Source organism: Dendrobium catenatum, unplaced genomic scaffold, assembly GCF_001605985.2.
Source record: "Dendrobium catenatum unplaced genomic scaffold, ASM160598v2 original_scaffold_87881, whole genome shotgun sequence".
NCBI classification, from domain to species: domain Eukaryota; kingdom Viridiplantae; phylum Streptophyta; class Magnoliopsida; order Asparagales; family Orchidaceae; genus Dendrobium; species Dendrobium catenatum.
Genome location: NW_021406322.1, coordinates 33,043 through 47,481, shown reverse-complemented (window position 1 = coordinate 47,481; position 14,439 = coordinate 33,043). Strand labels below are relative to the sequence as shown.

Here is a 14,439-nt window from a genome sequence, read left to right as displayed (position 1 = left end):
CCATGGGTTGCCTCCTCTCTAGGGACCGAATAGACGAAGTGGAGATGTGTGAATTTTTAATTTAATTTAGTTTAGTTTGGATTAGGCTTATGGCTTCCTTAGACAAGTTGCCCGTTATATTTATTAAGTTTGGGCTTACGGCTCCAATTAGGGTGCCTGTTAATTTGTTTAAGTGGGGGCTTTACGGCCTCAATTAGGAGTTGCCCAAGAGAATTTTGGTTGATAGTCTTATGCTTCCTTAAAAGTTGCCTAGTGATGGGTCCTTACGACTAAGCCCATAAGCTAAGTGGTCCCGAAGGATTTGTAGTTTTGGTTATAAGTTGTTCGTTTAGACTGTCCCTAACACACGGGCTTTGCTTCACTTAGAAGAGCCCAAATAGCGGGTCTTGCAAACTTAGCCATATAGGCTAGAATGCCCAAAAAAGGAATTTAGAGAGTTATAAAATCGTCATTTTAGAATTCCTAACTCTTGGGTCTTACTGTTCCAACTTAGAAGTAGCCCGTATGGACGGGTCTTACTAACTTAGTCCTAATAGACTATGATGCCAAGGATTTGTTATTTTGATTATAGGTTGTTCATATTAGAATTTCCTAACATGTGGTCTTACTGCTTCATTAGAAGTAGCCCAAATGGTGGGTCTACACTTATCCATAGGCTAAGATGCCCGTTTAAGGGGTCCTAGGATTAGGTGCTTCTAAATATCCCCTGAAGACTGCATTAACAGCTTTCATTGGAAGTAGGCAAATATTGTGTTTAGGAATGTATGCTTGATTACTAATTATATATAAGTGAAAGAATTTGCGATAGGATTTAACTACTCCTCTATAAAGTAACTATATGATCAATTAGCTCTAGGATAATAACTTTAGACAACTTTACTCCCTCGATATGTATTAGAGTCAGTTTGTTTTTTAATAAAAAAAAAATTCTTATAAAAAAAACTTTTTTTTTATGGTGCAATCAATATTTTAGCCATAACCACAACTTAAGAGAATATTCATAGTTATCTTGGTCTCCATAAGAGGAACCAACATTCAGATGAATGATAGTTCGCGCTCAGAACAAAATTGATAACACTAAGTAACTACCAAAATTAAGATAATTTTGGAGAAGTAAATGAGAGCTCCTTTTATCCAATCAATATTGTGGAGTTATTGAAATTGCTGCAAGGAAGAGGAATACTTAGTAATCAAGTCCACTATGTCACCCCCTCATAGAGGAAGCAGTATCTTCTCATCTTGCGGCTCACATCATAACCTCTGTCGTGGTCATTAGAGAAGAAACACTTGCAACATGCACTAAATGCTTAATAGTTTGATTTATCATATAATCATTAAATCAATTAAGTGTAGATTTAGATTGAGAATTTTAATCAATTAGAATAGGTTGATCGAACTCTAAATTTGCAAGTCCCATAATTTTTTGACGGAATTTTCGGCAGCCTCCCGGCGTCACTCTCCCCAGTGCCGAGTAAGGATGGCTCGACTCGACCGGAGCGATCAACGGCGGGAGATTTGGTCGTCGAAATCGAATGGCGACGATTGGTTGTCGGAGATTGTCAAAGTGCATATTTCAGAAATTTGGGCTAAGTCCAGATTTTTTTAGAGAAATTTCGAAGCACTCTCGGCGTTCCCGTCCCGCGTCGGGAGTAAGGGAGGACGCTCGACTCAAGCCGAGCGAAAATCAACGGCGAGGAGATTTGGTCTTCAGACTTGATTGCTGAACGACAACCGCCTCTATATGTTGTATATATATATAGTATTGTTTATATATATTAAATATATTATATATAGTATATATATATTATATTATACTATTATATATATATATATATAATAAGTGGTATTAATAATAGTGTTTAATTATCAACAGAATACTATAATAACCTTTCTGCCCCTCTATTATATTCAATGTAAGCAGACGAAATACAAGTGCAGTTAGATCGACAAAGATCGCAGACGCCGAGAAAGATCGAACAAACTTTGTTTATCCGTTTGAGGACTTTTAAATTAAATGGCTATGAAGTGGTGGACGAAAAGGTCAAACTAACAATAAATACAGCTTGTTTGCAGATAATTAAATGAATACAGAAAAATCAACACATAATGGAACATAATAAGTTATTGTATATTGGAAAAATTAATAAAAATGTAGTAAGGATGATAACGGCTTGAAAGTTAATAATTGTGGGCTCCAAAAATTCATACCAGGCTCTTCTGAGAGATTATTGGTTCCAAGTAATTTTTTTATAGACTGATCCCTCCTAGACCAGGAAAGATTAGGCCGGTCCACCCTGACAGGCCAAGGTGTATTCCAGGAGGAAGCATGGCCCACCTCAGCACTCTTCCACCCCCCTTGGGTGGGGCCTATGGATTAATGCAAAGGGAGGAGGGGGCCGGTAAGAGGAAAATTCAAATTGGGAGGGCTTTTTTGAGTATTTGTTGGATATTGTATACTTTAAGTAGTTCTGTTAAACCTAAGATTGGATTATAGGATATTTTCCTGAAATTAGTATTCCTAAGGTTGAGTGGGCTCTAACCGGTGGCTAGGGTTTTGGAAGAGCAGGATCTTCCTCTCTAATTAAAGATTCATTGTATGTTGTTCGTTTTCTTCCATATATCATCAATTAAAAAGGTTATCTCTTGTTATTCCTCATAGTTCTTCTTGTTGATTACTTTTGGATTTGTTGAAATTAAAATTAAGCAAAGGGTTCCTTTGATTTATACAAACACTTTATATCAAATTGGTATCATAGCATAAATCCAGGTACCTAGATGGAAAGAAAGTTAGAAGTGTTGGAAGGGAAGATCGAACAATTGAAATCTAATTTTGTAGAAAAGATTTCAGATTTCAAAAATTAAATTTCATCCGTTCATGAGAAGATTGATGAGAAGTTTGTTATCATGAAGAAAATGATGAGGAAGATGCTTGAGGTCTAAACCAAAACGGCATCGTCGGAGGTGAGGGGAGCCATCGACGGTCAAGTAAGTGGAGAATACCATAATCCGATAAGGAGAGGGAAAGATCATGAGGTGAAGATTTTAGAAAGGAAAGATAGAATGCCTCCCCTGGAGCCTACTCCTAGGGAGGAGATTAGCAGAGGGTATGGGAAAAGAGTTAGGATGTTGGGCATGAGTGAAGGGGTGTTGAATTTGAAAGAAGAGGGGTTGATTATGACCGGAGGAGTGATGATTTTGAAAAGAGAAGAGGGGATTTGACGAAGAGTTTGGATATGAGCGTAGAAGAGATGAACGGGACGCTCGGGGAGGGGGAAACAGAGAAGATCCAGGAGTGAGAAAGTTGAACATGCTTGTGTTTGAAGGAGAGGATACAAATGGGTGGATCTATATGGTGGAAAGGTTTTGCTATCAATAGGTTGACAGAGGAAAGACTGACGGCAGCTGGTCTGCGCTTAGAGGGGAAGGCATTGGCATGTTACCAATGGAGGGATATGAGGAGGCCCATACGAACCTGGAGGGAGTTTAAGGACTATGTATTCGTATGTTTCCGAATCAAAAGGGAGGGGATTTCTGGTGGAGTTGCAAACTTTGGAGACGATCCGGTCAGAGGAGGGAGGAGACATCTCTTCTTCAGTAAAGTCTCTTATATAGGAGTTCAGTGGGATATTTTAGCCACATCAAGGATTGCCACCACAAAGATCCGGTCAAAGGATAAGATTGAGAAGCTAATTTGGGAGATGATGGAGGCTAGGATCATCAGGCCGAGCATGATCCTTTTTCAGCCCAAACCTACTACTCAAGAAGAAAGATGGGAGTTGGAGATTCTGTGTGGATTGTAGAGCCCTAAATAAGGAGATTGTGCAAGATAAATTTCCTATTACGGTGATAGATGAGTTTCAAAATGATTTAAGTGGAGCAGTGGTGTTCACAAAGATTGATCTGAAGACAGGGTACCATCCGGTCAGGATGAAAATGGAGGATGTCCTGAAGACGGCATTCAAGACACATAAGGGCCACTATGAGTCCTTGGTGATGCAATTTGATCTCACCAGCGCACCTGCTACATTCCAGTCCCTCATAGGTCTTCAGACCATACCTCCAGAAATTTGTACTCATTTTCTTTGATGACATCCTGGTGTACAGCTAGTCAGATGAGGAGTATTTAAAGCAAGTGAAGGTGTTATTGGAGGTGTTACAGGAGTAGCAGTTGAGAATAAACTTGAAGAAGTGTTGCTTTGCATAGCCTAGTGTGGAGTACTTGGATTATGTGGTATCTTAGGAGAGGGTGGTAGTTGATCAAGCCAAAATTGATGCTAAGCTGAAATGACCGTTACATAGGACTCTAAAAAAGTTGAGCGGTTTCTTAGGGTTCACTGGTACTACAGGAGGTTTGTGAAAGGATAAAGCACAATAGCCTGGCCACTGATGAAGCAGCTAAAGAAAAACAGTTTTATGTGGGGAGAGACATCTACCAAGGTTTTGAGAGATTGAAGAAGGTCATGACAACGGTACTTGTCCTAGCCCAACTAGATTTCATCTAGTCTTTGTGATAGAAATAGAAGCATCAGGGTATCGATTGGGGGTTGCGCTCATGCAGAATCAGAAGCCCATAGCTTACTTCAACCAGGTGTTGACTACAAGAGCTAGACTGAAGTCAATCTATGAGAGGGCGTTGGTGACCATTGTGTTGGCCATTCAAAAGTGGGCGACCTTACTCGTTGGGTTAACATTTCATCATTAGAACAGACCAACGAAACTTGAAGCACCTGCTAGAGCAAAGGATGATAACCGAGGAGCGCTAGAGGCAGCTATCAAAGCTTTTTAGGATATGATTTTGAGATCCACTATAGGCCAGGGCTAAAGAACAAGGCAGTTGATGGTTTGTCTAGATGCATGCGAGAGTTCTATAAGTTGGCTATTTCGGAACACTAATGTTGGATTGGGGGGTTATTAAGGAGGAGAGTGTTCAAGATCAGGAGTTGAAGGGGATTAGGGTAGATCTGCTGAGGGATGAGAGTAGCCCGGGGATTAGGGTAGATCTGCTGAGGGATGAGAGTAGCCACCCTAGCTATTCCCTAGAAGGGGAGAGACTGATGTATCAGGGAAGATTTTTGTTGCCACGAACCGCGGTTCATATTCCCCACCTTCTACAAGAGTTCCATGGGAGCATGGTTTGGGACCATTCAGAAGTGAAGAAGGCATACAGGAGGTTGGTTGCGGACTTGTATTGGAAGAGGATACATAAGGATGTGGAGGAGAAGGTGGCTAAACGTGAGGTGTTCCAGAGGATCAAATACATGGCTATGACTCCATGAGGGTTGCTACAACCTCTAACTCTTCCATACATGGTGTAGGAGGAAGCCACCATGTATTTTAATAATGGGCAATCCAAGTTTAAGGGGTATACAATAATTTTGGTGGTGGTGGACAGATTGAGCAATTATGCTTATTTTATTCCCTTATGACATATGCACACAATAGTGACAGTGGCAACAACATTTATCAGAGAGTTGGTCAAATTATATGGGATACTGGATTCGATAGTGTCCAACCGAGATGAGGTATTTTTCAGTCATTTTTGGAGAGAACTGTTCAAGATGCAGGGGACAGTTTTGAAGAATAGCACCACTTACCACTCCCAGACAGACAGACCAACGGAGGTGGTAAACAGGATCTTAGAGACTTACTTACATTGTTTTATTTTAGAAACACCTTGGTTGTGGGCCAACTATCTAGCAAGGGCAGAGTATTGGTACAACACTTCATATAATTCAGCTTCACGGATGACTCCATTCAAAGTATTGTATGCGAGGTACCCATCTTACTTGGTGCATTTTGGGCAAAGTAGCACACTAGTCTCATCAGTGGAACAATACTTGAAGGAGAGGGATATGATGTAGGCTAAATTAAAAAGGTATTTGTTGAGGGCTCAGTAAATCATAAAAAAACAGACGGATGGATGCAGGAAGGACATACAAATTGAGGTAGGAAATATGGTATACTTGAAGCATAGTCCCTACAGACAAAGGATGATAGCTATTAGGAGAAATGAGAAGCTGGCCCCGAGATACTTTGGCCCCTATGAGATAATTGAGAGGATTGGAATAGTGGCTTATTGATTGAAGCTACCCCCGATAGCTACTATACATCCGATGTTCCTATGTGTCCCAATTGAGGAGAGCTCTTGGTGATCATGCATCAAGTTCAGAGTTACCTGTGACACTAAATGTAGATTTGAAGATTGTGTTGGAACTTACGATTAAAAAGGCGGAAGAGGCGTACGCACTGAGATGCGACTTAAGGCGAGGCGAAGCATTTGCGCGTTGAGGCTTACGCCTCGTTGGATTCGGCGGAGCGTGCGCTTATTTCGCACGGGGCGTAGGCTTCGGTTCGTAACGCCTCGAAGCGAAACGAGGCACCGCTTCGATTTGTAAGTATATAGACCGAGCGGTGAGAGTCGTATAAGAGTCGAGTATTAGGATAACATACCTGCTTCTGCTTCGGGTGAGAACTGAAAGGCGAACTCCGCCAACTTGGACGACCACAGTTCGGTCAAGTTCGAACATAGCTGGAGGCGATCAAAGGTAACGATTTATTTCTTCTTCTTCTCTTGCTTCCCATAATCTTCCCGTCATTTGCTTCATGTCTCGCTTCTTCTTCTCCAGCTTCTTGTAATCGAAGGTTTTTTTTTCACGGCTAGGAAACGATCTTTCTTCCCGTTATTTGCTTCATGTCTCACTTCATCAGATTGTACATGCTCGGTTTCGCTCAGTACATGCTCGATACCGCTTAGTACCAGCTCGGTACCGAGCCAGTACCGCTCGGTACCGAGCCAGTACCGCTCGTTACCGAGCAGTACACGCTCGGTACACGCTCGGTACTGAGCGGTACATGCACGGTACGCTCGGTATTGAGCATATATAACAAGCAGAATTTAAAAATTATTCTTATAATATAATTTTGTTCCGGGGGCGCTGCATATTGTACCGGGCAGGTCGAAACCCGCCAGGGGGGACCCCCGGCAGACTGGTATATTTTTGTATTCATGTTGTTTTATTATTGGTATTTGGTAGTACAAATAATTGTTAAAATATATCATATTGTTAGCATGACTAGTGGCACAAGAAGGAAAGATCCTGCATGGAAATACGGAACTCAAGTTGAAGTGTCAGGCGAAGGTGCAAAAAAGGGATATGTTTACATGAAATGTAATTTCTGTGAGAAACGCATAACTGGTGGCGTCAAGAGATTGAAGAATCATCTAGCCTGCACTCATGTCAATGTGGGACCATGTGCAAAAGTTTCTGATGAAGTGAAGAAGGAATGTACAAATTATTTAAAGAAGTTTGCCACCACAAAGGAGGTCACACAAAGAAATATGGAAGAGCTGATAGGAAACTCTTCTTACACCTCGAGGCTTATGCCTCGCCTCGCTTAGAAAAAACGCCTCGATTCCCGATTTCGCCTTTTAAAACCGTGGGAACCATTGGAGTTGGAAGGGCTACGGCATGTAGAGTGAGTGATCAAGGAAGTGCTAATAAAATAGAAGAACCTACCAGACTATGATGCCATGTGGGAGTTGCATGAGAGGGTGAAGCAGAAGTTGCCATATTTCCACCTTGAGGGCAAGGTGGGTCTTTGGGAGGGGGGTATTGTTAGACCGGCCCCTCGTGGGCTGGGCATATTTGGGCCAATCCACCCTGGACAGGCTAGGGTGTATTCCAGGCGGAAGCTTGGTCATCCTCAACACTCTTTTTCCCCCATTAGGATGGGGCCTATGGATTAATGCAAAGGGAGGGGGCAGCTAGGAGGGAAATTCAAATTGGGAGGGTTTTTTGGGTATTTGTTGGATATTGTATGCTTTAAGTAGTTTTGTTAAACCAATGGTTGAATTATGGGATATTTGGCTGAAATTAGTAATCCTAAGGTTGAGTGGGCTCTAGCCGACGGCTAGGGCTTTGGAAGGGCGAGATCTTCCTCTCAAATTGAAAATCTATTGTGTCTTGTTTGTTTTCTTTAATATATCATCAATTAAAAAGGTTTTCTCTAGTTATTCCTCATAGTTGTTCTTGTTGATTGCTCTTGGAGTTGCTTAAATTAAAATTTAGCCAAGGGTTCATTTGATTTCTACAAGCACTTCCTATGAATTTTCAGAAAACTAACTGGATTATGATAATATACTATCAGAGATTTTTCCCTCGTTTTGCATGGATTTTATAATCTAGTTCTATATTTTCCATAAGCACAAGCCCCTGTGGTTAAATACCCTTCCAATTAAGGCTAGTCATTAGGCATTAATGCTTAGTGTGTAGTAGCAACAATTTTACATTTGGGATTTAGAAAATTTATCACTTTTAGCTTAAAGTGAGTCGAGGGAATAATAATGAACCCAAAAAGAATTCTATGGTTTCATCATCTCGGGTTATCATGATCCCTGTTCTACTTCGTCAATAGAGGTATACTACCCAATCTAACCAAAGGATTCTTATTATTAGTTACGAATTGCATCAACCAAGTGAACCTTATAAATCTAAGATGAACGTTTGCCAAACCGAATAATTTTAATTAGCATTAGCTAAAAAATAATTTGTGTCCTATATATATATATATATATATATATATATTTATTGAAGTAATAGTGATAAAGATGGTCCCGACTTTATAGAATCAAAACTCCATCCCACTTATTATCTATCATTCAAAGCTTTAACCTCAATGGTTAGAGGAACTGTGTGCACGAGAGCAGTGCCACAAAAATTCCTTTCAAGAACCTACAAGTTGAGGAAAGTAAGAAAATGATAGAAGAACAAGGGAAGGCGAAACAGTAGCAATGATGATAATAAGATTGGATGAAGGAAAGAAAAAAATAGAATGATACAAGAAATCAAAGAAAATAGAGAGAACATAGATAATATGCAAGAATAACAAACAATTTGTACTTTCAAGTATGATATCATTACAAACAATGAAAGAAATCAACTTCTTATACAAATTATGGTCCATATGACACCAAAATTGAGAATATTAAGCATTAAAGACACTTCGTCAATTACCTTTAAAATTGTTTCAAGTGATACAATAGATATTCTATAGGGCCTAAGATGGTGTGGTGGCATAATCATCTTATGAATTTTAATGTACTTTCAGCCATTACAACTGCCAATACTTGGGAAAATGTGAAAAAATATAAATCCCAGATCCACTTTCTAGAAGGTGTCACCTATGTTGCTTTACACATGAGCCCATGCACTACTCAAATAAGTGCCTTCTTGCATATCCCAGAAAAATGCTTAGACATAATATGGAGAATGCAAGAAAATCAACCACACTAACATCACAATCACCACAATAACGAGTAGTAGATAAGTCTATAGAGAGGATTAGCACAATCCTTCCTGGAATGACAACAATGCAGCATTCTTTGCTAGAGGAACTTGCTTACCGTTCGACTAGACAGAACAACTGAAACTGGATGGCCAACAAATTTAATAAAAGCCTCCTGCAAAAGAAAACCAAGTCACAGCTTGGGAAAAGACATTAGAGATTTAAAGGAGAAAGGTGTAAAAAGTGAAAATATACAATTACTGTAAAACAAATAACGCTTGCTTTCATACATGCATTTCCCTCACCTTGGCTGAAAAAATACAATATTAAGGTTAATCTAGACCAATAATATGCCTATAAATACTCATCATCTAAAGATGCATATTTGGGCAGGTTTGCATCTCCAAATAACAAAAATATCCATTCACCATCAAGGAAAGGAAATTTTAAAATTTGTTCATCCACATTTTAAGGTTCTTCTCAGATGCTTCACAAACAAGCTGCTTATCAAACGCTGAAATTACAATTTGATTTGGTCAGATTCACCAAGAATTGAGTTTGTATTAACACTAACATTATCAACACCTGGTCCTTTGTTGGTCCAAATTGCAAGGTTCTCATAGATGTAAGAAGTTCGAGGTTACCCAACACCCAAGCCTTCAAATCTGCAGTCTTTGGACTTGTTTATATTACTGCTCTCTTTATTTTAAAAAATGCATTAATTTTAAAAAAAGGAAATATTTAAAGTATCTCAGATAGTATTCAACATATTAAAGCAAGGTTTCTGTGCTTGTTTAGTTCTAGTCATGAGCTCAGATTTTGTTTATTTGCATGTCAATTTATTTTATCACATAATCATCGACAACAAAAACCACTCTCTCTCAACTGTTTGAAGCGTGTTTTATGAATCTTCATGATTATTCATTTTTTATGAATGTTGCAAGGGGTGTTAAAAATATTTTTTTACAAATATTTTTGTGCTGCTTACAACCAAATAAACTTTGGTTTATACTTATTATTTCCAAATCATTTCATATTAAATTTATCTTCAATGAAAAAATAGCGGAGCCATAAAATGTTTTTGGTAGGGGCCTAAATTTATTTGATAAACTTTTCCACAATTTTTGCATTCGGGCTTGAACCAGCATAGGTAGTTTTAAACACTAGCCATAATTAATTTATCCAAATTTGCAAATCATTTATAAATCAGATAAATACTAATTATGGTATATTAAATTTTAAAAAACAAAGTTATGATTCAGGCTTTTCTTAGATTCTGCATTTATTTTCAACTTCTATAACATCTATTTATTTATAAAATATATGATACTAATAACTGGACTGAATTGATTTTAAAATTGACATACACAAAGTGAAAGAAGCTCACAGTTACCATCCACTAAGATTTACTACACTTTTATATTTATAGATTGGTATGCAATGCCATAGATATTGTTTGGTTCACCATCATGCTGTTTATTGGACTATTGGATCTATAGGTAGGCTTCAACATAGTGTGCTTTATTGACAGGTGGCCATAAAGGTACAATAGTTTTCATACAAACCATGAAGTCCCTACAATTGCCTACCCCATATGTCCAGAGTTTCTTTTCTTTATTTTAAATCCTCAATTAGACGTTGTATTTTTTTGAGGGGGGAAATGTGCCCCCGTTGCCCCCCTTGTATCCACCCGTGCTTCTATCCTCTTTACGCATGCTCAAATCAATTTTGTCAATTTTCCCAATTTGTTTTCAATGAATACTACTCCAACCCCAGTATTATAAAAATTCTCAAGCTAACACTAGTGTCACACAACCATCTTAATTAAATGCATTTACCTAAGTTAATTTGACAGAATTTCTCAGTTAAATTTTTGGGAGCTTGAGAAAAAATAAATGCGCCTACTGACAATTCCAAAGAGAACGCTGCTCGAACATCGATTAGTATGCCAATAAGTTAAACGAAAACAAAGTAGATTAGGCTCAGCTTTTCCGTCTTACCCCTTCATCCTCAAATATTTCACCATAGTAAAGGTCCATTTGGAGGATGAAAGCCGGAACAAAGAAAAAGTTTCAAATCGCCCAATAGGACGATACCTCAAGGACGCCAGCAACAGTTCGGCAGTTTGGTTGCTTCTGCGATCCAAAGAACCTGGTTCCAATATACTCGACAGCAACGAGGTATCTCTGCAACCTAGGGTTCTGGCTCATTCCGTGAGTTCCCTGTTCCAGCAACTCGTGCTGCTGCGCCTCCTTATCCGAGCCTTCAGCGTCTTCTCCGCCTTCATAAATTTTTGCAACCTTTGAGGGCTCCCCCGATGCCAATGGTATGTCGAGAGGGCGCTTCGCCGTATCCGTCTCAAGGGTCAGCGGCATTACTTGGATCGGCAACCGCCTGACTTCTGTCAAGGATCTAATTTGCGAGGAAGCTAACAAATGAGGGATAAACAAAATTTGAGTAGCTTTAATTTTTGTTTAAGGGGACAAAGCTCTTGTATTGATAAAAAAGGAAATTACATGTGTCCTACTATACAAAAATGATTATAGATGAGCAAGTTTTCGTGAACCCAAAAAAGAAAACTAGTAACCCAAAAAAGAAACTCATCATAGAAAAATGTGAGGGACATAAAACCAAAAAGCCAAAAGCCAATATGCAAGGACTCAGAAAATATAAATTTGATATCAGTTGGACAAAGCAGTCGAAAAAGTAGTCACCCTTGGTAACAAGGAGACCCTCCAAAGGGGTGAGAGTATGGAATTATGGGATGTTCATCATCGTGCTTGGCAAAGTAAAAATCCCCCCAGATTATACGATAACATCATTTTCTTTACTCGATAATAGGCAACCCATAAGAACCAGCACTATGAAAGCAACAACTATGTCATCGTATCCAACCAATAACACAGCATCCAGTAATAATACTCCCAATATAACCATATTTATTTCCAACCAAACAAACTATAAAGCAAAGCAGCATGTTGAAGTACTAAAAAGATCTCAATGAAACACAACTTTCTTTGATAATATCTACATGCTTCCATTTGGACAATTTCTGATAAATTGGCCACAATATTTGGGAGCAAATGGTAGAGATCTTCCCAAAATTGGAATTAAAACACCTTTCATTTCTTTCCCTCCAAATAGAATAAGCAGAGCAGCACATAGTCATAAAGTTATATTTTTTGGTCTTTCATAGTTATAGACATCTCTTCCACAAAGTCTAATACCTGAATTAGGTTCAACCTCATCAAAAGATTTCCTAAACCAGGTAAAAAATTTTTAAGAACAACGAAGGAATAGTCGCATTCAAAAAGGTGGGTTTAGGCAGTTTTAGAATGTGTAAAGCAGAGAGGGCATTTTGAGTCAATAAAGACATTCCTTTTCAGCAGTGCATCCGTAGGTTTGAGGCCCCCTTGTATAGCAAGCTAAGCAAAACCCAAATATTTGAGTGCATGATGTTTATGCCATATAAGTTTAGACCAGTTGAAAGTGTGTTCTTCCTTATAAAAATCATTAATGAAGGTAATAAAGCATATTTTATTTTATGTTTCCATGAAATAGTAGCAGATTGTTCAGTGGTAATCGGAATGGACTTCAAAACATAAAACAAATTTCCATCCAAAAAAGCAGGCAATATGCAGGAGCTCCCAACAATAAAATAAGAAACCTTTGCCTTATTTGGGAAGATATAAGTAAGAGAGTCGCTTAAATGAGATGTCGTAATTGATGTACCATTAATCCAAGGATCTCAAAGGAGAGAAATCGTGATGTTTTGAGAAATAGAAAAGTTAAGATAGGTAGAAATACTCTCAACCACATTACTGATATTGGCCCAAAGCTTGGATGATTTTGAGTCATGAGGAGTCCAGGGGGAGCAGTACTTAGTACTCCACCTAGTAAAGAGAGGAGTGTGCATGTGGTAAAACCTGATAATTAGAGAGAAGTACTAAGCATAATGAAGAGCACTAAGGACGAGAAGCCCAAGACCCCAAAATTCTTTGGCTTGCAAGTTTTATGGTAGGATACAAGATTTTTTTTTTTTTTTTTTTTTTTTGCATTAATCTCTCCAAAGAAGAGAAATCTGGAGCACATTATACTCAAGCTTTTTAGGTAGGTTTTGGGTATAATTGATCCACAAATCCAGTACATAATAGTGTTCAAGATGGCATCTCTTAGAAATTGAAGATGGCCTGTAAAAGAAAGAAGCATAGCCTTCCAACCAACCATGTGGTTGGAGATATCATGCAAGAGGGGTTGGAATTCAGTAGTGCAAGTTTTCGTGGAAGATATTGGAAGGCCAAGATATGTCATCTTAGTGATATGTATTTGAATGTTGAGGGTAGAACAAATTTTTTTAGGGGAAGTAATGTAGTTAGATATGATAAGATTGCTTTTGTCATAATTAATAGATAAGCCAGAATAACTCGAAAAAGAGAACAAACCTCAAGTAGAACCTCACAATTATGTTTGGATGCAATACCAAAAACTAGTATGTCATCCACATGAATAAGATGGTTAAGATGGAAACCTTCACAAGAAAGAGCAATAAATCTAAGCAGGAGAAAGCATCCATAACAATGCAGAACATATAGGGGTTAAGTGGGAAGCCCTATACCAGGCCTGATGTAGAGTTAAAAAAAATCCCTCCAAAGCTCCATCAATGCAAATAAAAAATAGAAATATGAAATACAAGCTTTGACCCATGAAACAAAGAGACAAAGAGAGGAGAGAACCCTTTTTGAGCCATTTTAGCTAGGAAAAAGCTCCTAGAGATAGAAGTAAAAGCTTTACATATATCTAACTTAACACATAACAAATTTCTCTTAGCAGATATCTTGAATTCAAATAGTAATTTAGAAGCAAGAAGCACATTGTCAATAGATATTCGATTGTTAATGAAACAAACTTGATTTTCCTTAATAATAAAAGTCATAATTCCTTTCATTCTCGTGGCCAAAATTTTAGAAATTATCTTATAAAAAACATTGTAGAGAGATATTGACATGAAATTAAAGACATTACTTGCTTGAGAAGTCTTAGGATTGAGAGAGATAACAATAGCTTTCACTTTTCGAGGGAGATAACATTTAGAGAAAAGAGACTTGACTGCTTTAAAGGCTAGCAACCCAACAATCAACCACCTTATTTAAAAAC

The 14,439-nt window shown here is 38.4% G+C and overlaps 1 protein-coding gene across 3 annotated transcripts in view; it reads right to left on the bottom strand.

The window, feature by feature from the left end:
• The window catches only part of LOC110106444 (tRNA pseudouridine synthase A-like), a 39,193-nt gene extending 27,425 nt beyond the window's left edge, over positions 1-11,768 (bottom strand). For 2 of the 3 annotated variants that reach the window (XR_003699590.1, XM_020836361.2), the window contains exons 1-2: positions 11,382-11,768; positions 9,404-9,460 (exon numbers count right to left, since the gene is read on the bottom strand). Coding sequence is in view for 2 of the 3 variants with exons in the window: in XM_020836361.2 (XP_020692020.1) it covers positions 9,404-9,460; positions 11,382-11,660 (336 nt within the window). In the remaining variant the exon portion in view is untranslated. The remainder of the gene's footprint in view (positions 1-9,403; positions 9,461-11,381) is intronic. The other variant, XM_028691940.1, reaches the window with a different exon arrangement.
• Positions 11,769-14,439: the final 2,671 nt, after the last annotated feature.